We start from the raw sequence: 27,053 nt of genomic DNA, 5'->3' as shown, positions 1-27,053 counted from the left end.
TATTTTTATTTGTTTATTTTTTATACAACTTAGATAGTTCTACAAAACGGCAGACGTATTTTGTTTTACTTTTAATTGCTATTATAAATAAGCTACATCGTTTAAATAATTTCCATTCTTTCTTGATGACTGTTGATCACCATCTGTTGCATGGGTTGTCAAGAACAGTGTGGAATATACACAATCCAGATAAAAGTTCTAGTTTGATGTGCAACTATCGCACACTATCACCCAGTGATGTGAGTTCTCTATTGATTAATGATGCGTTTGACATTTTTCAGGTGACAGTTGGCAGCTTCAGTAAACACTACCTGTAGGATTCATAATGACGTCATGAATCTGTAACAACAGTAAATTTTATTTAGTCGTTAGCGTGAGAAAGAAAAATATTACACAAATAATAATGTAAGACTGTTACACATGTATCTCTCCAAGATTGATTCCCAAGCTTATGTGAAATAAAAACAGGATCTGCCTTTGTGAAAGAACACAATTTTGTGTTTGCTTTCCCCAATCTTGTGATATCACAGTTCTGACATCGACAGTACATCTTTCTTACTCTCTATTTAATGTTTCCCGTATCTGGAATGTTTGACAGTTTTCAATAGTATTCATGTTTTCAGTTCTCCGTATTGCTTATGACTAAATTTAGGAAACAGCATGAATTAATTACACAGAAGTCACTAACTTACTTATCATGCTGTTTGTTTAAACATTACTGTGGGAACCATTCTGACAAACTGATCTTTTAATTCTGTAAACAAGCATTTATATTTTTTCTCTGCACAATTCAATATGCAATGTGAACGTGTGATTTAGACGTCTAAATAGAGTACAAGCTCTGGACGCCAAGTAAACCGAAACCAAAGTCACAGGGGGGACAAAATTTAATATACAAAGAAATAATCAATGACACTGCAATGGTACAACTGTGACTCTGTAAAATCTAAATAAGACAAGGTGAAAAACTGGCTGGCTGATCATTTACATAAATCGCAGATAAGCGAGCCACCCTGTCAACACACAGAAAACGTCAACCTCAAGTTTTGGGGAACTAGCTGGTCAATTTTACAGAACCTTAAAAGTCATATCACATTCGTCTGATTGTTAATTAAGGCAGAGGTAAATCTGTAGGCAAGTCAGCTTCTACCTTTTGTTTCGAAAATAAAACTCATTCCAGTAAAATGTGCCACCCTGCCATCTGTATGCCAAAAGCAACACATACTGAAGAGCTCTCTGGCTGTAGAAATATGCCATGTGTCACAGGGCAGATTACAGTTCCTTTGCAAGGTGCTGCTTTCTGGTGCAATGAGTGTTGGAAAACCCAGACTTCCCGAGAAAATTACTCTCCGTTAAAATCCGCCTAGTTCGCTCCGATCACCTTCCCCTTTGGAGGCCTACGGAAAAGTTTGGCCATCATCTTCAGGCCGAACAAATGTACCCCCTTCCCCCCAAATCTGTTCCACCAGCAACTGCAAACTGTCTGGGGTGACTGCAGAAGCCAACAGGCCTGCCATAGCAGCCAGAAACACGTACCCTGGCGCTAAAAGACGCGACAAATGGGGTTAAATAGTATGGGCAGGCAAAGACTAGAATAAGCAGATGAACGTTACGCAGGACCCTGGGTATAATAGTTTTGCGTAGATGAAAAGACTGGCACAGGATAGGGAAAAAATAAAATGATCTTCTTGCATTGTTCTCCGGTAAAGCCCATCTGGTTTGCTCGGCCACCTAGTGCAAGTCTTTCTAGCAGATGCCACTTTGGCAACTAGTGTGTTGACGATGATGAAATGATAATGGACGTAACACCCAGTCCCCAGTCTTTTGAAGACTCCCTCCTCATTTGGCTCACTTTCTGTTATTTAACTTTTGTATGGCGCTGCTCGGCACTAGACAGGAAAAGTCACCTGTCGAAGCATGTGTGCCAGTCTTCTCAGGAAGACTATTCAGTACTCTAAATCAGTGATCGTTATCCCAGAAAGTTCACTTTAAGAATCTCCATTTCAAGCGTATGATGTTGAATACAGAAAATAAAAATAAAATGTAATGATGGTATTTCCGAAATAGCGATGCCAATAAAACGAGGAATAAAAATCGTGAGCAGGGCGATTGAGGTAAACTGCAAAACACAGTACAGACTCTAACACAATATTTCGATCAAGTAAGACGACCTTACCTGAACTCTTGGGTCTTGAGACAGCATGCAGATGACAACCTCCGCTACGTCCTCTGACTCGTGCACGGGCATCAGTTTGTACATCTCCGGACTGAAGTCTTTGAAGTTTGAGGCAAACTCCGTTCTTACAAGTCCCGGGGAAACAGCCTGTTGTAATAAATGAAGAGCATCAGTATGTTACATGCTTATCTCTTCAATGTGTGTGTGTGTGTGTGTGTGTGAGAGAGAGAGAGAGAGAGAGAGACGGAGAGGGGGGGGGGGAGGAAGAGAGAGAGAGAGACAGACATTTCTTCATTCCGAATAACAAAATGTAGAACCAATAAACCTTTATTTTGGAACGCCCTACTCAAAAGTCACGTTATAAACTACACTCCTGGAAATGGAAAAAAGAACACATTGACACCGGTGTGTCAGACCCACCATACTTGCTCCGGACACTGCGAGAGGGCTGTACAAGCAATGATCACACGCACGGCACAGCGGACACACCAGGAACCGCGGAGTGGGCCGTCGAATGGCGCTAGCTGCGCACTATTTGTGCACCGCCGCCGTCAGTGTCAGCCAGTTTGCCATGGCATACGGAGCTCCATCGCAGTCTTTAACACTGGTAGCATGCCGCGACAGCGTGGACGTGAACCGTATGTGCAGCTGACGGACTTTGAGCGAGGGCGTATAGTGGGCATGCGGGAGGCCGGGTGGACGTACCGCCGAATTGCTCAACACGTGGGGCGTGAGGTCTCCACAGTACATCGATGTTGTCGCCAGTGGTCGGCGGAAGGTGCACGTGCCCGTCGACCTGGGACCGGACCGCAGCGACGCACGGATGCACGCCAAGACCGTAGGATCCTACGCAGTGCCGTAGGGGACCGCACCGCCACTTCCCAGCAAATTAGGGACACTGTTGCTCCTGGGGTATCGGCGAGGACCATTCGCAACCGTCTCCATGAAGCTGGGCTACGGTCCCGCACACCGTTAGGCCGTCTTCCGGTCACGCCCCAACATCGTGCAGCCCGCCTCCAGTGGTGTCGCGACAGGCGTGAATGGAGGGACGAATGGAGACGTGTCGTCCTCAGCGATGAGAGTCGCTTCTGCCTTGGTGCCAATGATGGTCGTTTGCGTGTTTGGCGCCGTGCAGGTGAGCGCCACAATCAGGACTGCATACGACCGAGGCACACAGGGCCAACACCCGGCATCATGGTGTGGGGAGCGATCTCCTACACTGGCCGTACACCACTGGTGATCGTCGAGGGGACACTGAATAGTGCACGGTACATCCAAACCGTCATCGAACCCATCGTTCTACCATTCCTAGACCGGCAAGGGAACTTGCTGTTCCAACAGGACAATGCACGTCCGCATGTATCCCGTGCCACCCAACGTGCTCTAGAAGGTGTAAGTCAACTACCCTGGCCAGCAAGATCTTCGGATCTGTCCCCCATTGAGCATGTTTGGGACTGGATGAAGCGTCGTCTCACGCGGTCTGCACGTCCAGCACGAACGCTGGTCCAACTGAGGCGCCAGGTGGAAATGGCATGGCAAGCCGTTCCACAGGACTACATCCAGCATCTCTACGATCGTCTCCATGGGAGAATAGCAGCCTGAATTGCTGCGAAAGGTGGATATACACTGTACTAGTGCCGACATTGTGCATGCTCTGTTGCCTGTGTCTATGTGCCTGTGGTTCTGTCAGTGTGATCATGTGATGTATCTGACCCCAGGAATGTGTCAATAAAGTTTCCCCTTCCTGGGACAATGAATTCACGGTGTTCTTATTTCAATTTCCAGGAGTGTATTTGAAGAAGTCTAGCAAGAGATAGTTCACAGTAAGGCTCTGAAGGCTAATTTTTAGTTGTGTTTGCTGGTGGTTTGTTCATTTTGTACCTGGGAATCGCAGATTTCCTGAGGGACAAATGTAGCGACAGATCTGTTCAGGGTGGGAAATTTCGAGTTTGTCAGCCAGTGGGGCAGAAGATCTCGACGTCATCAAGACCGAGTCTCGTTCATGGACACCCTAACTTCACGTGCATATAAAATGTATTGCGGAAATATTAATTCTTTTATAGTCAGTGGTGTGAGAAAATGAGTTCACCTTGAGGCTCTATTTTTAAAATTATCAATTATTCGACCTGCTGATAAAATCCTCGATCTCTTCCCTTTGCTATGCTACTTTAAGTCATCTACGTTCCACATTTTCGATAATCTTCATTAAATATTGTAACGTTTCTTTCTATTAATCAATTTTCAGTCCTACTGCTCTTTCAGGGCTAAGTTTACTAATACTGAATGCTTTAAATGTGCCCCTCCGACAGTTTTCCTCTCCTCATCACCTTTCAACGTTCCCGATATGTCTGGTTCATCATTCAGCTTTCCCACTGTGCATGTATAGATGTCTATACTGTTTGATGCTGCAGACGACAGCGAAATATAAATGTGAATAAGGCAATGCTCCCCAAACAGAAGCATTGAATGTTAGAATACGGACATTAGGACGGTACTGTAATTTGAATTACTGACTCAAAAGTAATCACGCTTGCAGGTTTTTAATTAGTTCTTCTATTTAGTTCTGACTCAAAAGTAATCACACCTGCACGTTTTTATTTAGTTCTAGTATTTATTTTGGCCTCCAAAAACATGTAATTATGTCTCAACATCAAATTTTAAGCAGGGAAATGAGATGCTAATGAAATTGCAGTGTAGGTGAGGCTATCCTGATAAGTACAGCTACAAGATTTGGTGACTGGAAGAATCTCGGTATGAAGTGGTGACACCACTCAACAAACAATGGAAAATTACTATCAGCAAAATGGATGTTAATGGGAATTAAATGCTAATATTTTGGTTTGAAAGAGACGTGCAGTGTCTTGCAAAGGTGTTACGAAAGTCAGCAAATACAGTTTGAGGAAATTCTGTGACAGACGTTGCTGGTTCCACATTCATAACAACGTGAGTGTTTAGAAAGGTGAGTTACGTCTCCGATTATCTGTTTCATCTAATGTCAAACACCTGTCTCTAGTTCCACATTTCAAATTCACCGACCAGTTTGGCTATTTTTAATGGTCTCTGTTCCACCTGCATATAGTACTGCACTCAGAACATACACTATCACGCACTTATAATGCAGTTTCGTAACATCATTTGATAGCATTATAAATATTTTGTTACAGAGAGCTTTCTTCGCCGTTATCAGTTTATTAAACACACTTCTTGGCAGAAAAAAGCTGTGTGTGGAATCGGTACTTAAATACTCAGCCTTGCCTTTCATCAGTGATGTTCTTACCTACTGACCTGTCATAGGGTGACTCATATTGTTTATTACAGGTGTGTTGGTATCTCTCCCCTACTTTCCAAACTTCCCACAAGATCTCCTGTACATCTTGCTTCATTAACACTCCTGGAACAGACTATACCAGTTGTTCGGAACGTGGCTTTAACTAACCCCTGAGGTAAAATGAAATTTCCTGATTGCTACAAAGAAAAACATGGTTCAATTGCGTTTCGGTCAGTTACTAATGCTAATTATGCAAGTAATCAATAATGTTATTAATTTCTTTTATTTCAAATATGTGCCACCACTAACTCATCAAGTAGTCTGGAAGAAGCTACAGCATGTGAAATGAATATATGAACGTCTTCTGCACATAGTCCACCCACTACAACGAATCCTTACGTTGTACCCTACCTCTATAGCAGTAACATATGCTTAAATGTATCATGAAATAGCCTTCTCCGAGATGCAGGTAATTCCCACAAAACATCAAAATTGCTTTATCATTCACTTCACAACAAGAAACAACTTAATCGACAGCACAACAAAATAGTAACTACATAGTGGTTACTACGCTCTTGTAGGGCGTATACAATATTATTATAATTATTAATGTTATTACAGTTATGGGGCAGTGGTCAGACACAAAACTTTAGCACTCTGAAGTCTTATAAGTTTTTCCCATTTCATGAGTGAGGAGTCCAGCAATAAAGACATTTACAAAGAGTAAGTGTGGTGCACCCATTGTACCTTGACTGATTTAGAGAGGTTGCAGGCTGTGGGTGAAGAAAGTGGTGCTAGGGAGACCATTGCTGCAGGGCAAGCATCTTTGTAACAAGTGTCTACCCTCAATGTTGATAGCTTTCTTTCCTGAGAAGGAGTTGTAGGTAGGACTGGTGGTGCCCTGGGAACTGCTTCATCATTCTAAAACCTAGTTTGTTAGGAACAAGCAGTATCAGTTGTCACATTGACTCACTATTTCCTCGTTTAATACAACACAAAAACTAAGCATCACTTCTATTTAATCATTTTAAAAATAAAAGTCTTAAAAATAATTCTGCATTCCAAAAATTAGTTAGACGCTAATGTTGATAGCAGTGGGAGGCTAGGGGTAGCGGTGCCAGTTAATGTACCGTTGCACTTAATAGTAATGATGTCAGAAGGGTCAGGAACCACTGGCCTAGGGGGTTGTAACCAGAATGAATCTACCAGTTTTCAGTGGAATGTGTACTATGTTGGAACCTCCTGATAAGCTTTCTAATACCTCCCTTGCATTAGTCATAATGGATAATTTTGCTTCCTAGGTAGATGAATTATTTGTCTTTTATTACTACGTGTTTTCTGTTTTGACACAAAGTTTTTGGATATTTCTTTCTAGTGTCCATGGCTTTCTTTATCTTTATTTATCCGTAATCTATATTCTCTGTTAAGTCCATTGCCAACCGTAAAATATCTATATCCCCTTGTTTATAATTATTTATGTCTTAGACAATCCAATACTGATTGCTCAGAGCAAATAAGAAGTAGTGGTAATTATGAATACACCATTTCGTCTTAAAAAAGCTTACACATTACAGTGGAAAAATATCATAACAAAGGCTCGGGGCGACAACCACCACACCCAATGTTCCAGTACAATGTAATGCACTGAGAGAACTGGACCTTGGGTTCATTGTCATTCAGCTCCATTGCTAGTATGTGTTGTTTGTGCCTGGGCTGTAATATCTGTTTTATCAGCAATTTCTAGGCTGTTTTCTTCCAAATAGGCATCTTACCACGTGAACAACTCTTTCTCGAACACCCCTGTTGTCGCAACGATTTAACCTCTTGTACATTTTCGACCACGGAGAAAAATTTCTTCCCTTTATGATGACGCATGTTGCGAAAATTTTCTCTGTACAGTCATTCGGTTTCCTGACGCTACTTTCTACTGAACTTTACATAACGTAGCTGTCGCGAAGTCATATAGTCACTAATGTTCCATCTTCGAAAGTCAGCGACTAACTTCCCATTTTATGTTATGGTGCTTTATTTATTGTTACACATTGGAAAGCATTTTTATATAGTGTTAGATTGGTTAACGCCACTCAGGAAATTGAAAAAGTAGGGATGGTTTTGTTATTTGTGTCTTTTGAGTAACTAATATACATGAATTAATTTATTAGCTATAAATAAATTATAAATATTCCTTTCTTGACAGAATAATTTACATGAATTAATTTATTAATTATAGGTATTATACTGTAGTTTGACGCTTTCAGTCAGCTACAAATATGAGGATAAAATGCACTAGGTGCAGCAATGTAATGCGAAGTACATTGCAATTGTATTTTTTCTACAACAAAATATTCTGGTTGTAACTATGGCTGTATTACATTACAAAACAAAACTTATTCTGAAATTTACCTTTCCACCACACATTAGTAGTAATATCCCCTCAGTCTGTTAATAATTACATTAAGGTCAATTTTCAGCTCACTTGTGTTGCTCATGACTTTGAGGCAAAATAAATGGTTTTAGGTTGGAATTAATTGGAAGATTGTTTTCCCCATTCACATATAAATTACTTACGGTAAAAAAAATCCCGTTCGCTGAATAGAGGTGGTCTACATTGAGAATGCCACGATGCATCTGAGCTCCTGCTCAATCCCTAGAGGCCCCGACATCAACAATGACACTCACGTGTCTCTCTGTCAAATGAGGCACTGTGAGTGCAGCCTACCAAATTAGTTTTATTCAAACACGCACGTGTCCATATTTCCCACGTTACTGGCGGAGAGCAACAACCAGTTTTTTATTGCAGTTAAATTCTCATGTAAACAGGTTTTGAGCGATGACTCATTTTCAGTAACACATAGATATTCCTTGTCAGATGTCTGCGTCAGTGTTCTAGGATGAGCTCCACATAAGTGCTAAGTGACAATAAAAGCCTGATACTGCAGTTCGCCAATACCTGTCTGTGGGCTACAGAAACCAAACAACTGCGGTTGAGTAGACACATCAAAACTCAATAACTGAAGATTATTTTTGCATCAAACTTCCATTTAATAATGGTCAGCTGTTTATACGTAGGACCTTCCAAACTTCTGAGGTCTATTACAGTGACATTATCAAGCGTTATACCATTTTTTGTGAAAATAATGTAGCTACATTACACAAAAAATACAACAGGTGTTCGTATCATCAGTCTGCCAATGACGACTTACCCCAACACGGATCTTACTCTTCTTCTTGGCGAGGTCTTTCCGGAGTCCGTCGAGCAGAATTTTGACGGCGTGCTTGCTGGCAGTGTACATCGAGATGTTCCCCATGGGCGGCGACATGTGGGCCAGACCACTGCGGACGGAAGGGGTGCTGCTCAAAACTTTCATGTTGTGTGAGGCATTAGACTGACAAAGCTGCTGTTTAAACCTCTCAGTCGAAAGGAAGGTTCTTAATGATTTCATCCATTATGGACTACAGTGTAATATTGTAAGTATAATTAGAACGAATATATATATATATATATATATATATATATATATATATATATATATATATATGTGTGTGTGTGTGTGTGTGTGTGTGTGTGTGTTGTGTGTGTGTGTGTGTGTGTGTGTGTGTGTGTGTGGTAACGGTTATAAGCGCAGTTATTTCTATTGGTGACTGAGGACAACGTACTGAACAACGTTAAATCAGTAGTTACGTCATTTGCGGACTAGTAGCTTTAGTTATTAGGAACAGTAAGTTTTTAGGTTGCAAGTACAGGAGCAATCTATCAATGTGCATTATCCCCTGTACAGGAGGTCAGATGTTGGCGTGTGGACACGTGGATGCAAAACGGTGAGTCTATACTGACAGTTCACTTTGTGATGCAGTTACGACTGTGCTGAAAACACCAGATAGCAAATTATGTGACATTTTAATAGGAAGGCGCAAAGGAAAAACTACTAACACACTGAAGCGGATATGGAAAAGATACCAATGATCACAATGTACTTAACACATTAGCATCATATTGCTAATGTGTAGTATATTTTGGGACATGAATGTCAATAAAACTATATATTTAAAGAAGCAAGCCACTCATAGAAAAACAAAAGTAGCTGTGCCTAGAAACCCACATGAATTTTAAAAGTTTTGAGAAAGATTTCGGACTAGTCGATCGAAATAAATCATGAGAAACAATTAGTGACAGTGGCTGTGCATCACCTCTCGTGAGGGCAGTCTAAAGGCGATATCTTGAAACAAAGCAATAAAGACAGGAAATTAAAGAACATAGGAGATAAAATCTAGTCAGGGAGTGAGGTAGCGAGAAGCTGAATAAAAAGAAAGTAAATGTTACATGTATTTGCTGTTAGTGAGGAAATAATTGAATACACAGATGATAGGTGAAAACCACTTGCGAACTGAATGGGAGCTGTAAAACTACCAAAGAAAATACTGAATTACTACGTGAACGGAAGGAGGTAAATTTGCCGACAAAGGAAGTAAATGAAAAACTTCCTGAAGGTGGCACAGGAAGATGTATAACCGTTATATGTCAGACTTCGACGAACAGGACGCTTTATATGTAGACCAATCGCCTTGTTACAAGGAGTACTAGTTGCTGCCGCTGCCTACCTGCTGATGTGAATGATGACGCCGTCGTCGACGCCCCTGTTCAGCATGTCCTGCACGGCTTCCCTGGTGCAGATACTGAGGCCCAGTACGTTCACGTCCAGAATGCGCTTCCAGTCTTCTGTTTTACCAGCTATTAAAAAATAAAGCTCTTAGCAAGGGTCCAGTGTACACGAAGCAGATGCGGCAAAGCTTATCGTTCAACGTCTCAGAAGCTCGACTTAAAAAGCGACGGTTCTTGTGCATGTCTCACATCGCTTGCCCATAGCTTCCGTCAATAAATGGAACCAATGAAGATGACGCGCTACAGCGTGGACTTGGAAGCATCTGCATCGACCCTACTTGCATGAAGCAGCCACTTTGAATACTGATTAATCGAAGCTAATCGTCGTGGTGCGTGTGCACGGGAAGGGCAGTACAACAATTACAGTAAATACTATTCCTTAGCTGAGATACAGAGTTCGTTGAACACTTACAAAGCAATAGAAAACGAATATTAAGTGCTGAAATCAGAACGTAAGTGTGCGCTGGTGTTCACAACCTAATTCAGATATTATAAAGCATCAATTAAGATAAAAGTTACAAAAATGTAATGAAAAAGCCCCCGTATGATTAAGATGAGCTTGAGACAGAAATGCCAGCAATGAGGAGCAACAATGGAGCATGAGGTGCTTCACCTAGCCCGATGTACGTGTTTGATCATGTACGTGGAGAAAGGATCTCGTTCCTGTGAAAATAAGTCAGATGTGAGCTTTTGAAGGCTCAAAAACATAACGAAGTGAACCACATGATACCTTTCAGCCAGAACACGCGACGGATGACATACAAACAACGGAAATGAACCAAAACTTGGACGAGATGTCTGAAAGTATCTGACACAGCGATATTAAAGTCCAAAGGCGCTAGTAAAATGGAAGTAGCGAGCTTGGTATGCATAGAAAATAAACAGAAATCAGTGAAATTTTTATTTCTCGGTGACAAAATGGAAACCGAAGGTTCATTTGCATAGAACAAAGATGGTTGAAAGTCTCTGACAGCCATCACGACAGAACGTAAAGGAATCGTACGACAGTTTTATATCATTCCAAAGTAGTTTACACCAGAATATTCGATATCTGGCGTGATGAAAACACTTTCTCTAAATTGTGCACAGGCAGTAGTTGCCAAAATTAAAGTAAGGTAAGCTAACTAAATGAAGGTGAAGTTGAAAAATCTTCCTCTCTTCTGTTCAGAAGGAATAAGTTTCAAACCATCATCCGGTAATTACAATGAAAGTTTTTCGTGCTTTTCCAAATACTCTTGAGAAAAATATCAAGACGCTCAGCTTTACAGTCGACTCTCTGAAATATCTTAGTCCAAGGGGAATGGTCCAAGTGAGATTCAGTGGTCTGACAGGGCACGAAGAAAGACGGAAGGAAGATTTGGGTTTGACGTCCCATCGACATCCAGGTCATTAGAGATGGAGAACTAGCTCTAATTGTGCCAAAGGCGGTGAAGGAAACAGGCCGTGCCTTTTGAAAGGTACCATCCCGGCATTTGCCTGGAGCGATTTAGCAATATCACAGAAAACTTAAATCTAGATGGCCCGACGAGTGTTTGAACCGTCGTCCTTCCGACTGCGAGTCCAGTGTTAACCACTACGCCGGCTGGTGTGACCGAGCGGTTCTAGGCGTTACAGTCTAGTCGCAGGTTCGAATCCTGCCTCGGGCATGGATGTGTGTGATGTCCTTAGGTTAGTTAGGTTTAAGTAGGTCTAAGTTCTAGGAGACGAAACAAAAATTTTCCTTACACAAAGCTCACATGACGAAAGAAAAATTAGTGCTTCCAGGCACAGCAGCTACTAGTTCTATTCAGGCAGAATTACTGTGGAGTAAGAAATGGTCCTAGCTGTTGCTTTGCTTATTGTGCTGCATATCGAGCGTACATGAAGCAATGTGTAAAAGAAAGGTATCGATGCAAACTGACAGCGCGGAAATGACTTACATTTAAAAGTATTGTTCTCGTAATAAACCTCATATGACACCTAGCTATCGGAAATTATACTGACCGACAATTTCCTTAAAAATAATTTCCATAATCGAAATAATTCTTTATCGATAGTCGCATTGCTTGTTGCCGGTTGATTCTGAATTATATCAACAATCTTTTCGTTGTCCCCCTAAAGACAGAGGTACAGTTACGCTCAGGCCAAGAGTCCAACAAAAGCAAAGAATTAATATCTGCAAGTAGTTAGAAACTGTTTCGAATGAAATGATAAATATCATTGTTTCCTATTTTTCCTGATTTTGATAGGTCAATTATAAGATTTTGGCCACTAAACAGATGTTTTATTTCTATTTTTGGTCCTAATATGCCTTGATGTCCCTGAAGGTAAATATAAAGCTTCAAAAACAGTACAGGGAGGCACTCATACTTATTGTGGTGTCACCGCCAGACACCACACTTGCTAGGTGGTAGCTTAAATCGGCCGCGGTCCATGTAGTAGATGTCGGACCCGCGTGTCGCCACTGTGTGATCGCAGACCGAGCGCCACCACAAGGCAGGTCTCGAGATGGGGACTAGCACTCGACCCCAGTTGTACGACGACTTTGCTAACGACTATACGGACGAAGCCTTTGCTCTCATTTGCCGAGAGACAGAATAGCCTTCAGCTAAGTCCATGGCTACGACCTAGCAAGGCGCCCTAGCCTTACACAGTTTGATAGTTATCGTATGAAATGTCTCATCAAGAATGCTGTATTCACATGAACTATATAAAAGTTAAGTATAGCAGCTACGTACTTTTCTTGCTACCATTCACTACTTATCCTTTTCCAGAATTCACGCCAGTCGGCGTGTGTGTACGCGTGCCTTTCTTTCGGCTACCCGTCACTGTGGACTGGCTGCTTTGTCAGTCCACTACACTTATCACCGTCATTGTTGCATATGAATGTGTCATAGCATTTATCTATTGCACAACAGACTGTCCTTTTTCGCCTCTGAATGACGTAGTGAGGTTTGCTCGCAGTTCTTTCAAGAAGCCTGACTGATCGGCGTTAGCAACGAATTAATCGCATTTCCTCTACATCTTTCTTCGTTACTTTGCATCTTCCTATACTATATGATTTCTTGACTCTGCTTAAAGAGGTTCAGATGGTTCAAATGGCTTTGAGCACTATGGGACTTAACTTCTGAGGTCATGAGTCTCCTAGAACTTAGAACTACTTAAACCTAACTAACCTAAGGATATCACACACATCCATGCCCGAGACAGGATCCAAACCTGCGACCGTAGCGGTCGCGCGTTTCCAGACTGTAGCTCCTAGAACCGCTCGGCCACCCTGGCGGGCTTAAAGAGGTCGAAGCAGATTTCAAACTGGGAGCGTTCATCTCAACTGCGACTCAGAGGGTCCATTCTCATGGACCTCCATCAGTAATCGTGCACTGCCCCTCACGAGCAGCTCTACATTGTTCACATCCTAAGCAAAGTCCTCTAAAGAAATTATGTTCATGTTGTTTATTCAAGTTTGTGAATTTATGTTGGGTATTAGTGGGATGTAACGAGATTTTGTGGTCACCTGTACGGCAAATCTTTCGGGCAGTTTTTCTTTCACAGTTCTGCGATTTTCATTTTGGCATCTATTAAATAATTAGTGCTACTCTTCATTTCATTTATCCATTTCACAGTCAGATTTTACGAAGCAAAACCCGGTTTGCACACTGATTAACATCAAGCGTTAAACTCAATGGATATCAATTTAGTTTTATATCCAGTGGTAACACCTGCGCTTCCGCAAAAACAACTGGTATTTATTACTGATATTAAAGGAGTTTAACATCTGAATGAACAGTGACTGCGGACAGTCAATCAACGAAAACTGACGTGGCGGATGCTCACTTAAGTCGAAGATAGACAGTGAACTTACGCAGCACGCTGGATGCACCGGGATCGAAGACTGTAATCTCTTTGGTTCTTGTTGTCTATTCCTCAAATATTTGTGAAGTTGTGTTATACGCATAACTGTTAATAATGAAGGTGCTCACATCAAAAAAGTGTGTTAGAGGATCATTGAATATAGTTCTCCACAGTGGTGACCCCGACGTGGTGTAGCAAATGCACACATTAATCGAAGATCGATTGTGAACTTACTCAGCTTAAGTTCACAATCGATCTTCGATTTATGTGTGCATCCGGCACATCAAATCCCTCCCCTTTTTTTTGGAGAGTTGTAGCTCGGCCATATTTGCCAAATGTTCATGACAATCGGCACAAAAAATTCTTATTATAATATTACAGTGTTGTGGAGCTATAAGTACCATGAATGCAAAACAATGCAGAACACAAGAAAAGATAGAGCTATTGCGAGAGCAAGGTAACAGCAGATAAAAGCATAATGATCAAGCAACTGTTGACACAAGGAAACAACACTGACCACTGGCTTGCAGGAGCGTGACTGCACTACTTGTGGGGCAGCCTATGAAGGGGAAGGAATATCGAAATGCTCAGAAGAGGGATGGCAAGGGCAGACAAGAACTCTTGCTCAAGGGCAGGCTGTTCATCCTCAATGCATGCCGGTTTAAGGCGGTCAACTGAGTCGTATCCCGCTTTCCTTCCTATCAATTTCTATCAATCACCAGATAAGAACCCACATGCTGCGGGGGTGAGTGGTGGCTTGACCATATCGTCTTTGATCCAAACGACTTTACAAGTAAAGACTCACTTGTGGTAGAAAAATGGCTTAGTACCATGTCGGATAGGAGTTATTTGCTTAAGGCTACGCATGTGAGATTGGAAGTGTTGCAAAATTTCGGAATATTCTCCAACCAATAAACGTGAAGGAGGGGTAGGGGAAAAATATATTAACTACTCTCAGAGCCTCGTTGTACACTAGCTGGGCAGAGGAACATCCCAAATCGTCATAGACAACAGTCCTTAAGCCCAGTAGCAGTGATAAGAGCGCAGTGCTCCGGGACTATGCCTGACAAGACAGATTAGCCTAAAAAGTGCAGTGCATACGAAAACACCGTGCGATTACTGGCAGGGTGGTAGCTAGTAGTTTTGAGGTGTTTACATCCGCACAAACGTAAGAGTTCCTCGAACAGCTCAGAATCAAAGTGCCTGCCTCCAGCTGACGTTCTCAACTGGGATATATCGAAACGGGAAACCAAGAGGAAACAAAAGCAGTTGGGACTGAAATAGCTGAGATATCGGAAACAGGAACCGCCTCAGGCCACCTAGAGAATCGGTACACCACAGTAACCTAGAAACGGAGGCTCTCTAAGGGGGGTAGAGGGCTTATCTACGTGGAGGCGAGCAAATCTCTCTGATGGTTTAGGAAAAGTTCCTACAGGGGCAGATATGTGTCAGAAGACCTTACACTTTTGACATTGAATGCAGCTTCGTGCCCAACGACGAGACACTTTCTGCATGCCTTGCCACAAAACTTTATCTGATATCAACTTTGCGGATGCCCTGATCCATCGATGTGATAAATTGTAGAATGCATAGAAAACAGCACGACGCCAACGTGGTGGGATGAAAGGACGGGCCCTGTTGCTCGACGTTTCACAACAGACACGGGGTGCCGGTCCCAGTAGTGGCACTTGCTCAGGACGCAGTCCAGTGGAAGCAGGGATTGATCGGCAGTTTGGAGGAAAGGGTCAGCCTCGACAGCAACTGCTGCCCAGTCAACAACACACATGGCTATGTAGTTACGGGGTAGACAGTCAGTTACCGCATTCTGCTGTCCTGGAAAGTGTTGGATATCCGTAGACAACTGCGCGATAAAATCAACTTGACGTACCGGGCAGGGTGAGTTGAGCTCAGTAACATGTATGAAAATAGCAACTAGGGGTTTGTGAGCTGTGTAAATCTTGAGCACTTGGCCCTCCACCCATGGCCAAAAGTGTTTAAACTGCCAAGTAAATAACCAAGATTTCCCTCTTCTTCCGACAGATTCTTAGAAAAATATGCCAAAGGCTGCCATGTGGACGAAACTATTTGGTGTAACACAGCAGCCACTGCGGTCTGACTCACATTTAGCATCAAGGCGATGGGGGCCCCAGGGACATGGTGAGCAAGCAGTTGTGGCGCCTGCTGCAGCTATTTGTTCAAATGTATGTGAAATCATATGGGACTTAACTGCTTAGGTCACCAGTCCCTAAGTTTAAACACTACTTAACCTAAATTATCCTAATGTCAAACACACACACCCATGCCCGAGGGAGGACTCGAACCTCCGCCGGGACCAGCCGCACAGTCCATCACTGCAGCGCCTCAGACCGCTCGGCTAAGCTGCAGCTATTTGGAAAGCCTCGTAATATTTAGTGGTCTCCAGATTTCAAGGGACTTTCCTGCTACCTATCGTGTTCTTGTCCTTAAGCGATTCATTAATAGGGGCTTCCATCTCAGCTAAATGTGGTAAATGTCGGCGGAAGTAACTGAGCATTCAAAGAAATGGGCTGAGCCCTATAAAGGCTACAGGAAGTGGCATCCGCATGATATCTGCTACCTTAACTGTATTTGAAGAAATGCCAGACTGTGTGATAATGTAATCAAGGAATTCAGTCTTCTGTCTTCCAAAGAAGTACTTGTCTATATTTATCTTGATTCCATACTTGTCCAATCTTGATAGTACTGCATACATATGTTTCGTGCGCTCCTCTACTTTGTTAGAAAATTCCAGCATGTAGTCAACACAACAGAAAATTAAAGGCAGCGTATGCAGTGCTTCATCCCTGAAACGCTGCCAAATTTGGGGTGCGTTTCGCAGGCCGAAAGTCATAAAATTATGCTGGAAAAGACCAAATGGCGTTGCCACAGCTGTCTTATGTGGGTCCAAATCTGCCATCGTAATCTGTGCACTAAAGAAACTAGCACCACTTAAATTATTGTTGAACTCAGACACATTGGAAACTTGGTATCTGTCAGGCACAGTGTGATCGTTGAGACCCTTATAATCCCCACAAATGCGCCATGATCCGATTTTCCTTTTTACCATTTGCAACGGCGATGCCCAAGCACTGTGTGACCTAGTCACTGTCCCATCAGAAATCATTTCATCAAACGCTTCTTCACCGGTGTGTAACTTTTCAGGAGGTAAGCGCCCAGGCCTACGAGCCACGGCTGGGCCTGGAGTTATGCGTATGTGGTGCGTAGTAGAGTGCCTCACTGCACCCTGGGCCACAACAGGATTTGTCAGTTCTGGGACTCTGGCGGAAACCGCTGACCGAGGTCGTTGTCCTCTGCCGGCGAGTCCAAGAAGGAGGGCGCAGAGGAAGGGGAACTGGCTCCACCAAACAGGTACCGTAGCTCCGCGAGCTTGTTTTCCAACTCCTGTTCCCGTGTTGCCTCATTCAGTTTCAAATCGGTGTTTTCTTCACGTAGTGTAGCAACATTCCGCACTTCCTTAGCGTACAAGACGTTGACCTCGCAGATTTTTCCGTTAAGAGTCGCATATTCCACCTGTAATGCAGAAAGCTCGGAATTATCAAGCGACGGCTGCGACGTCTTCTCGTGCAGCGCACTCGCGTGCCATTGAGGTGAAAGCGGAGGCGGTAACAACACACGCGTCGCTGTACGCGCAGTCGACCTGGAAATCTTAACGCGGCCGAAATCGGCGGCATCGCGTAGTACGCGGCCCGGCGCTGTCGCGAACCTATTAGAAGACACAGACATATTCACCAGGTAGCGGTGCACCAAATCAGGTGCCAAAGAAAAGCGCTAGAGAAAGTCTGCTCCTAATATAGGGCCTGAAACATCGGCAACCACAAACGTCCACGAAGGCGAAAACTCGTTGTCAAATGACAACTTCAAAGTCTTTTTGCAAAAACATGGGAATGTGTGAATTATTTGCCACCGTCAAAATCGGAGTTGCAAGTAGGTCGGACGACTGTTGGCCGTCATCTTCCTCTCTTGGAACAACACTAATCTCCCCGCCAGAATCAACAAGATAATGAAACCTGACATTCTGTCAGTAATGAATAATCTATCTGCCTACTGCCGACACCGTAGCATTTGGTATGTGAGACAGGCGCTGTGAGTAATCCGGATGAGCGCGAGCGCCTAGGGTGTTCGTCGACAGCGTTTGGGTAGTTGCAAGGATGGGTGCACTGTCTTGTAGCTTTTCCAGAACGTCTGTGGTACCAACACCAAGAATTACGGCGCGCGGTGTAGTCGCGAGCGTTGCTACGCTGCTGTCCTTCCTCGCAAGCTGTGTCCGCCCCGATAGCTGAATGGTCAGCATGACGGAATGCCGTCCTAAGAGGCCCGGTTCGATTCCCAGCTGGGTCGGGCATTTTCTCCGCTCAGGGACTGGATGTTGTGTTGTCTTCGTCATTTCATCCCCATCCGGCGCGGAGGTCGCCAAGTGTGGGGTCGAATGTAATAAGTCCTGCACCGAGGCGGCAGGACCTGCCCATTAGGGGCCTCCCTGCCAATGACTGTAAACGCTAATTTCCATTTTCACAAGCTCTGCATTCAACCTGGACAATGCGTTGAGCAGTTTGTTCAGAGATGGCTCTGGAGCCGCAGCATCGGCTGTGAACTGCGAAATACAGGGACCAGGGACAGGTGCTGTTGCTAAAAGGAGGGCCCGTACATTCTGGGATAACCTGCGGAGCCAGAATAGCTCTCATGATTGTTCAGACAACAGTCCGTTTCCCGCCAATGCGCCCAACGAACGGAGCACTTGGGAGGGGGATCACTAACTCAAACCTCTTTATCTACAATACGCTGTAATCGCGCCTCTACCACTAAAAGGAAACGCTGCAACACAGTTTCTCTGAACAACGCATACGATTCATGGGTCAATATATCGTCCTGTTGTTCAATAACATTCAAATCCAGTTGAGAAATAATCAATGTGTCAGTATCCGACGCAATTCCACGCAGCCTGGTTCCACTTGCGTAAGGTTTAGTGTTTCAAAACCTGTTACCGTCGGTGGCCTGGTCGACTTATGCAGAACCAGCAGACGCCTCTACAACACCAGAAGCGGATGGCAAAACTGGATCTTCCGTCTTCACGTTGGCAGGATTCATTTATGATGGAATGTAGCACGATGGAGAAAATGAGAAAAATCCCTTCAGTACGTGGTCACCACTTTGGAGAACTATATTCATTAGGTACTATCAAAGGCTCCCAGTACACTGCTGCACAATCAATAACAGATAAGGCTGTGCATTTACGAGATGGACAGTCAGTTACCACATTCTGCTCTCCTGGAATGTGTTGGATATCTGTAATGAACTGAGCGATAAAATCAGCTTGACGTACATGGCGGGTTGTGTTGTGCTCAGTAATCTTTGAAAATATCTACCAGGGGTTTGTGATCTGTGTAAATCATGAACACTTGGCCCTCCAACTATGGCCAAAAGTGTTGAAACTGCCAAGTAAATGGCCAAAAGTTCCATGTCGAAAACTCCAGCACTTCTTTTTCTCTGACATGTTCTTAGAAAAAAATGCCAAGGACTGCCATGTGGAAGCCACCATTTTCTGTAACACAACACCCACGGCGTTCTGACTCGCATCTACCATCAAGCGATGGGGGCCCCAGGGACTGGGTGAGCAAGCAGTGTGGCGTCCGCTAAGGCAATTTTAAAAGCCCTCATAAGCTTTAGTGATCTCCAGGATCGAAGGGTCTTTCCTGCAACCTGATGCATTCTTGTCATTAAGCAATTCATTAATAGGGCATTGCGTCTCAGCTGAATGTGGTAAATATCGGCGGAAGTAACGAGCATTCCAAGAAATCGGCGGAGGACTTTACAGGTTATCGGAAGTGGCATCCGCATGATAGCTGCTACCTTAACTGGATTGCATTTTGAGTAAACGCCACTACATGGATCTGCATGTAGCATGTTGGATGTACTGGTATGGACGATTGTAATCTCATTTATTGTCTGTGAAGTTGTGTTTATATATATATATATATATATATATATATATATATATATATATATATATATATACTGTGAACAGTAAAGGAGCTCAATTGTTGCTTAAATATCTAGAACGCTGCTACGTATCTATAGGAATGCATTTAGATACTTACAGATGAGATCAGCATCATTGCCAACGCCAGCGTTGTTAATCAAGATATCGACACCTTTCAAGTTCTCTTTGATCCATTTAAATGCTGCGAGAATGCTTTCCTCATTGCTGACGTCACCCTCAATAGCATGAAGCTTCCCCGGAGCATCCTTCAGCTCGAGGGCCTGAAATGAAAGCGTAAATTGAATTCTATTGTCCTCCAGTCCAAAATAAGTGTTTTAAAAAATAATCCCATGACCGAAATCAGCAGTGCACACCACATCGCAAGCTGGTGAGATGGAGAAAATGTATGAGGAATCTAATCAACTAGTCAAATGCGTGAAAGTAAAGGAAAAACAGGTGTCGTGAGAGACTAAAGTGGCTCTGAGCACTATGGGACTCAACTGCTGAGGTCATTAGTCCCCTAGAACTTAGAACTAGTTAAACCTAACTAACCTAAGGACATCACAAACATCCATGCCCGAAGCAGGATTCGAACCTGCGACCGTAGCGGTCTTGCGGTTCCAGACTGCAGCGCCTTTAACCGCACGGCCACAAATTTTGGAGTAGGAATTAAAGTTCAGGAAGAAGAAAAAAAACTTTGAGGTTTTCCGATGACATTGTAATTCAGTCAGAGACAGCAAAAGACTTGGAACAGCAGTTGAATGGAATGAGCAGTGTCTTGAAGGAAGGATATAAGCTGAAAACCAACAAAAGAAAAATAAGGATAATGGAATGTATTCTAATTAAACCAGGTGACGCTAAGAGAATTAGTTTAAGAAACGGGTCTCTTATAGTAGCATTTGAGTTTTGCTGATGGGGCAGCAAAATAAGTGATGATGGCCGAACCAGGAAGATATAAAATGTAGACTGGCAAGGAAAGCGTTTCTGAAGAAAGGAAATTTGTTCACGTGGAATATTAATTTAAATGTTAGGAAATCTTGATTGAAAGTGAAATTTTCTGGCAGATTAAAACTTGTGCCGGACCTAGACTCGAACTCGGCACCTTTGCCTTGCGCTCACGATCCGGTCCCACAGCTCCAGTACCGCCAGTACCTGTCTCCCACCTTCCAAACTTCACAAAAGCTCTCCTGCGAACATTGCAGAACTAGCACTTCTGGAAGAAAGGCAATTGCGGGGACATGGCTTACCTACAGCCTGGGGGATTTTCCAGAAGGAAATTTTCGCTCTACAGTGGAGTGTGCACTGATATGAAACTTTCTGGCAGATTAAACTGTGTGACTGATCGAGACGCGAGTGCGGGACCTCTGCCGCGATCGAGTCTCCGTCTGGCATACAGTTTTAATCTGCCAGGAAGTTTCATACCAACGCACACTCCACTGCAGAGTGAAAATTTCATTCTGGAAACTTCTCTGAAAGTATTTGTATGGATTGTAGCCAAGTATGTTAGTGAAACAGGGACGATAAACAGTTTGGACAAGAAGAAAAGCCGCGTGGAGTGGCCGCGCGGTTTGAGTCGCCATGTCACGGTTTGCGCCGCCGCTCCCGCCGGAGGTTCGATTTCTCCTCGGATATGGGTATGTGTGTTGTTCTTAGCGTAAGTTAGTTTAAGTTTGCTGAAGTAGTTTGTAAGTCTAGGCCCCAATGACCTTAGCAATTTGGTCCCTTAGGAATTCACACGCACACACACACACACACACACACACACACACACACACACAGGAAGAAAACAGAAGGTTATAAAATGTGGTACTACAGAAGAATACTAAAGATTAGAAGGGTAGATTACATAACTAATGAGGAGGTACTGAACACAACTGGGGAGAAAAGAAATTTGTGGCACAATCTGACTAGGAAGGATAGGTTGATATGACAAACTCTGAGACATGAAAGGATAACAGATTTAATGTTGTTCGGAAGTGTGGGTGGTAAAAATCGTAGAGGGAGACCAAGAGATGAATACAGTAAGCATATTAAGATGGAACTAAGTTGCAGTAATTATTCGGAGACGAAGAGGCTTGGACAGGCTAGAGCAGCGGGTAATTTCACGTTCATATAAACGTAGTAACTGCTTCCGCTCAGTGCTAGGGCTACCAAATACAATGTTTAGTCATAACCAAAGAAAGTGTTTAATTTCTGATTGATGAACCATGTTACCACCGAAAGAGTACTACGTCATGGCCCAGATCTAACGGGCCATGTCGAAGACTCAAGTTAATCCCCATTGTCTGTTCGTATATTCCGTATAAACCCATTTTATTTGGTAGATGACGGTGCAGAAATGTATATGTTTGTTTAGAGTTAACAAATACTGGTGATACAGTGAAGCACCAGTAAACTCTCGGTTCTTAAGAGAAGCCAACTCTCGTATATAAATCAGCTTTAAGTATCTGATTAATTTGCTGTTGAGCTAATGCATTAAATACTACGAGGGGATATATGCGAGAAAAAGTGTAGTAAAGGTTTGAAATAATGGTTAAAGCTCGTTTGAAGTCGCTAAGCGCTGTCGTTATCAAACGCTGGATGACCATAGTTTGGGTAATTGGCACTCCAGTTCGGTACAATCTAGTTTTAACACATCTCAGGTTCCATTACGCTATATTTCCTGAAATAGAGCCACACAATGATACAATGTTTCATATACATTCTATGGTATATATGGATAATCTCAACGAAATGTGTTGCTAATATAGTTAGATGTAAGGAAGTACTACATTAAAACGCCACTCATAATGCGACAGTTTTACTGTATGAACAGCGAACATACGGTAAGCGATAAAAGATTTTCGTTTCATCATTCCGTCGGGGTTAGCAGCGAGAAAAAGTGTTACACTGGTGAGAAATTGCGGGTAAAGTTTGTTAAAAGTCACTAACTGCTCTTATTCCCAAATATTGGAAGAACGTATTGTGGGTATTTGCGCCATGAGTTACACTGCCTGAAGACATACACAGAGTTTCTAACTGCAGTAAACTTTAACACAAGGTTATACCCCATAATGGGTAGATTATGACAAAACTAAAATTTTTAAATTTGGTCAATCATTATATGAAATACTGAAAATTAGATTTTTATAGTCGCAGGAAGCCGCCAGATAGGTGACCTGAAATTTGGACCAGGTGCCATGAACCAGGTTAATCATTCAACAGTACTGATAGAGAGTTATAAAAATAGATAAAAAGATATAAACATACTGTAGGCTATTGTGGGCTATCGTAAGTAACCATAGACTACGGTAATTTCCCTAGTACCTTTGCTCAGTTAAGGTCGTACCTATTTCAGCTATACGTTACGTGTGTTGCTTACCTAACGGACGTTACTTCATAGCGATCACTTACGTTAAGTACGCGATCAGTGTTTATTTATTTACACGTCAAGTTGAGGAGCAAATCTACAAGGTCATGGGCTGTCCGCGGTGACCGAGCGGTTCTAGGCACATCAGTCCGGAACTGCGCGACTGTTACGGTCGAATCCAGCCTTGGGCATGGATGTGTGTGATGTCCTTAGATTAGTTAGGTTTAAGTAGTTCTAAGTTCTAGGGGACTGATGGCCTCAGATGTTGAATCCCATAGAGCTCAGAGCCATCCATCTACAAGGTCATGGAAAGTATCAGTACATGAAATTACAACATAAAAGTAATAACAGATAAAAATAAAATGTTTATGAACCCGAAAAAAGACAGTCCATAAGCTCAAGTAAACGCAATCAAAAATACAGCAAGAATGAGCTTGATTTTTCAAGGAACTCCTCGACAGAATAGAAGGAGTGACCCATGAGGAATCTCTTCAGTTTAGATTTGAAAGCGCGTGGATTACTGCTAAGATTTTTGAATTCTTGTGGTAGCTTATTGAAAATGGATGCAGCGGTATACTGCACACCTTCCATCACAAGAGTTAAAGATGCCCGACCCAAATGAAGGTTGGATTTCTGTCCAGTATTAATTGAGTGAAAGCTGCTTATTCTTGGGAATAAGATGATATGGTTAAAAATACGACAGTAAATTATATATATATATATATATATATATATATATATATATATATATATATATATTGAGAGGCCAATGTCAAAATACGCAGACTAGTGAGCAGGGGTCGAAAAGAGTTTCGCGAACTTACACCACTTATTGCCCAAATCGCCCATTTCTGAGCCAAAAATATCCTTTCAGAAGGGGAAGAGTTACCCCAAAATATAATACCATACGATATAAGCGAATGAAGTAAGTAAAGTAGACTAATTTTCATGTCGAACGATCACTTCAAATATCGTTCGAATAGTAAAAATGGTAGCATTAAGTCTTTGAACAAGATCCTCAACAGGGCTTTCAATGTCAGTTTAGTATCTATCTCAACACCTAAAAATTTGAACAGTTCAGTTTCAATAATCATATGCCCAGTCTGTGAAATTAAAACGGCGGGCTTTGTTGAATTATGTGTTAGAAAACGTAAAAACTGAGTCTTACAGGGATTTAACGTTAGTTTATTTTCTACAAGCCATGGACTTATATCATGTACTGCGCTTTTTGAAACCGAGCCAATGTTGCACACAACATCCTTTACTACCAAGCTAGTGTCATCAGCAAACAGAAATATTTTAGAGTTACCCATAATACCAGAGGGATTATCATTTATATAAATAAGGAAGAGGAGCAGCCCCAACACTGATTCATGGGGCACCCCCTACTTGACCGTACCCCACTCACACCCCACATCACAGCCATTTTCAACACTGTGAATAATGACCTTTTGCTGTCTGTCTAAAGTAAGAGGTGAACGAATTGTGAGGTACTCCCTGTATTCCGTAATGGTCTCACTTCTGAAGCAATGTTTTGTGTTCAACACAACCAAACGCCTTAGTTAAATCAAAAAATATGTCTTACTAGATTCCGATAAAAACGGGAAGCGGTGAACTGTATAGAATGTGAGTGAGAATATATAATGGGCCGCATAACCTAAGACACATTTGTGTCCTACATAGTTATCCTCATGTCTGTTGCTTAAAAATAAACAGTATTTACAGCAAAATTTAAGTTGTCAATGTTTAATTCACGTTTTATTCGAAAATTATTGATCTGTGACAGGAAACAGATGAAATAAAGAAAACAATACAGATTTATTATACAGCGCTATAAAACTCAATGTCCTCAACAAGAAGCTAAAATAAAACATACACAAAACAAAAAAAAAAAATATTCAAACATCGCTTCAGTATTTAATTCAAATTATATAAAACATGTTTCTCTTCTTCATAAACAACTTTCACATTTATCAATAACAACAGAAAACTCTTGCCTTTGATCATGACGAAGAGGAGAATATAACAATAATAATATTAGTTTTTTTTTGTTTCTGCGAGTGAACTGTACATGGATCCAAAGTAATTATTTTGGTTACATTAAAGCACAGAAGTTACGCGATCATCTAATTTTTATTACTTGTAAAATACAATTTACATTCAGTAAGGGTACAAAATACACAATAGACTAAGACTGGCTGATGTGCTGTTCCAATGATATGCAAAACAAAGAAGCAAACAAACTAAAAACAAAGAGAAATAGTCGAATCCCAGCTTGTCTCTTACACATTCCTTGGTTGGGAAGGGAGTGAGGCAGGGTTGTACCATATCCCCGATGTTATTCAATTTGTATATTGAGCAAGCAGTAAAGGAAGGAAAAGAAAAATTTGGAGTTGGAATTAAAATCCATGGAGAAGAAATAAACACTTTGAGGTTCGTCGATGACACTGTAATTCTGTCAGAGACAGCAAAGGACATGGGAAGAGCAGCTGAACGGAATGAACCGTGTCTTGAAAGGAGAATATAAGATGAACATCAACAAAAGCAAAACGAGAATAATGGAATGTAGCTGTATTAATTCGGGTGATGCTGCGGAAATTAGATTAGGAAATGAGACATTTAAAGTAGTAAAGGAGTTTTGCTATTTAGGGAGCAAAATAACAGATGATGGTCGAAGTAGAGAGGATATAAAATGTAGACTGGCAATGGCAAGGAAAGCGTTTCTGGAGAAGAGAAATTTATTAACATCGAGTATAGATTTAAGTGTCAGGAAGTCGTTTCTGAAAGTATTTGTATAGAGTGTAGCCATGTATGGAAGTGGACGATAAATAGTTTAGACAAGAAGAGAATAGAAGCTTTCGAAATGTGGAGCTACAGAAGAATGCTGAAGATTAAATGGGTAGATCACATAAATAATGAGAAGGTACTGAACAGAATTGGAGAGAAGTGAAATTTGTGGCACAACTTAACTAGAAGAAGGGATCGGTTGGCAGGGCATATTCCTTGGCATCAAGGGATCACCAATTTAGTATTGGAGAACAGCGTGGAGGGTAAAAATGGTAGAGGGAGACCAAGAGATGAATACACTAAGCAGATTCAGAAGGATGTAGGTTGTAATAGGTACTGGGAGATGAGGAACCTTGCAGAGGATAGAGTAGCATGGAGAGCTGCATCAAACCAGTCTCTGGACTGAAGACCACAACAACAAAACAACATGTTTCTTTCCCTACCAGTGCTACGAATAGTACCGCTAATCCTGCTATTCACTACATCAGTTATGTAGTGTATCAAAATTTCCAAACCGTAGGTTTAGGTAGTGTGCAATTGCAATTCATCTACCTGGAGAACGCGGGAGGCGTTTTCCAGTGACGAGGTCGCCTACCTTAACCCTGTCGACCCTCCTGGCCAGTCCCACGACGGTGAGTCCCTTCCTGAGCAGCGCCTGCGCGATGGCGGCTCCGATGCCGGAGCTGGCTCCCGTCACCAGGGCAACGCGGCCTGCGTACCTCTCGATGCCCATCGCTGCTCTCCTGTTCTGACGGCTGCCGGCGCGAGCTTTGCTTTATACAGGAGCGGCCTTCTGTTTGTGCTACGTCACGCCAGCTCCTCTCGCAGCGCAGCCACGAGGCTGTGACGTAACACACGCGTTACGGCCGCCACCTCCACACCCTGCTGCAGCTATCCGGCCCGCCGTACGTGCGCGCCATCTTCATTCTGCCGCGTTGCATACGTAGCAGATAGTGCCGGCACCGC

General features: G+C 42.6%; 1 protein-coding gene across 1 annotated transcript; it reads right to left on the bottom strand.

Annotated features, from left to right (window-relative positions):
- Positions 1-26,834, bottom strand: LOC124777197 (dehydrogenase/reductase SDR family member 11-like). Its single transcript, XM_047252512.1, has 6 exons — positions 26,683-26,834; positions 20,070-20,232; positions 10,044-10,173; positions 8,648-8,777; positions 2,177-2,323; positions 1-339 (listed from the first exon to the last, which is right to left on the bottom strand). The coding sequence occupies exons 1-6, from the start codon at positions 26,818-26,820 to the stop codon at positions 298-300; spliced, it is 750 nt and encodes a 249-aa protein (XP_047108468.1). The 5' UTR covers positions 26,821-26,834; the 3' UTR covers positions 1-297.
- Between the last annotated feature and the right edge of the window lie 219 nt (positions 26,835-27,053).

The sequence above is a fragment of the Schistocerca piceifrons genome, chromosome 2 (genome assembly GCF_021461385.2).
Source record: "Schistocerca piceifrons isolate TAMUIC-IGC-003096 chromosome 2, iqSchPice1.1, whole genome shotgun sequence".
Lineage (NCBI taxonomy): Eukaryota > Metazoa > Arthropoda > Insecta > Orthoptera > Acrididae > Schistocerca > Schistocerca piceifrons.
The sequence above is the reverse complement of the archived record's forward strand: the minus strand, read 5'-3'. Positions and strand labels throughout refer to the sequence as shown.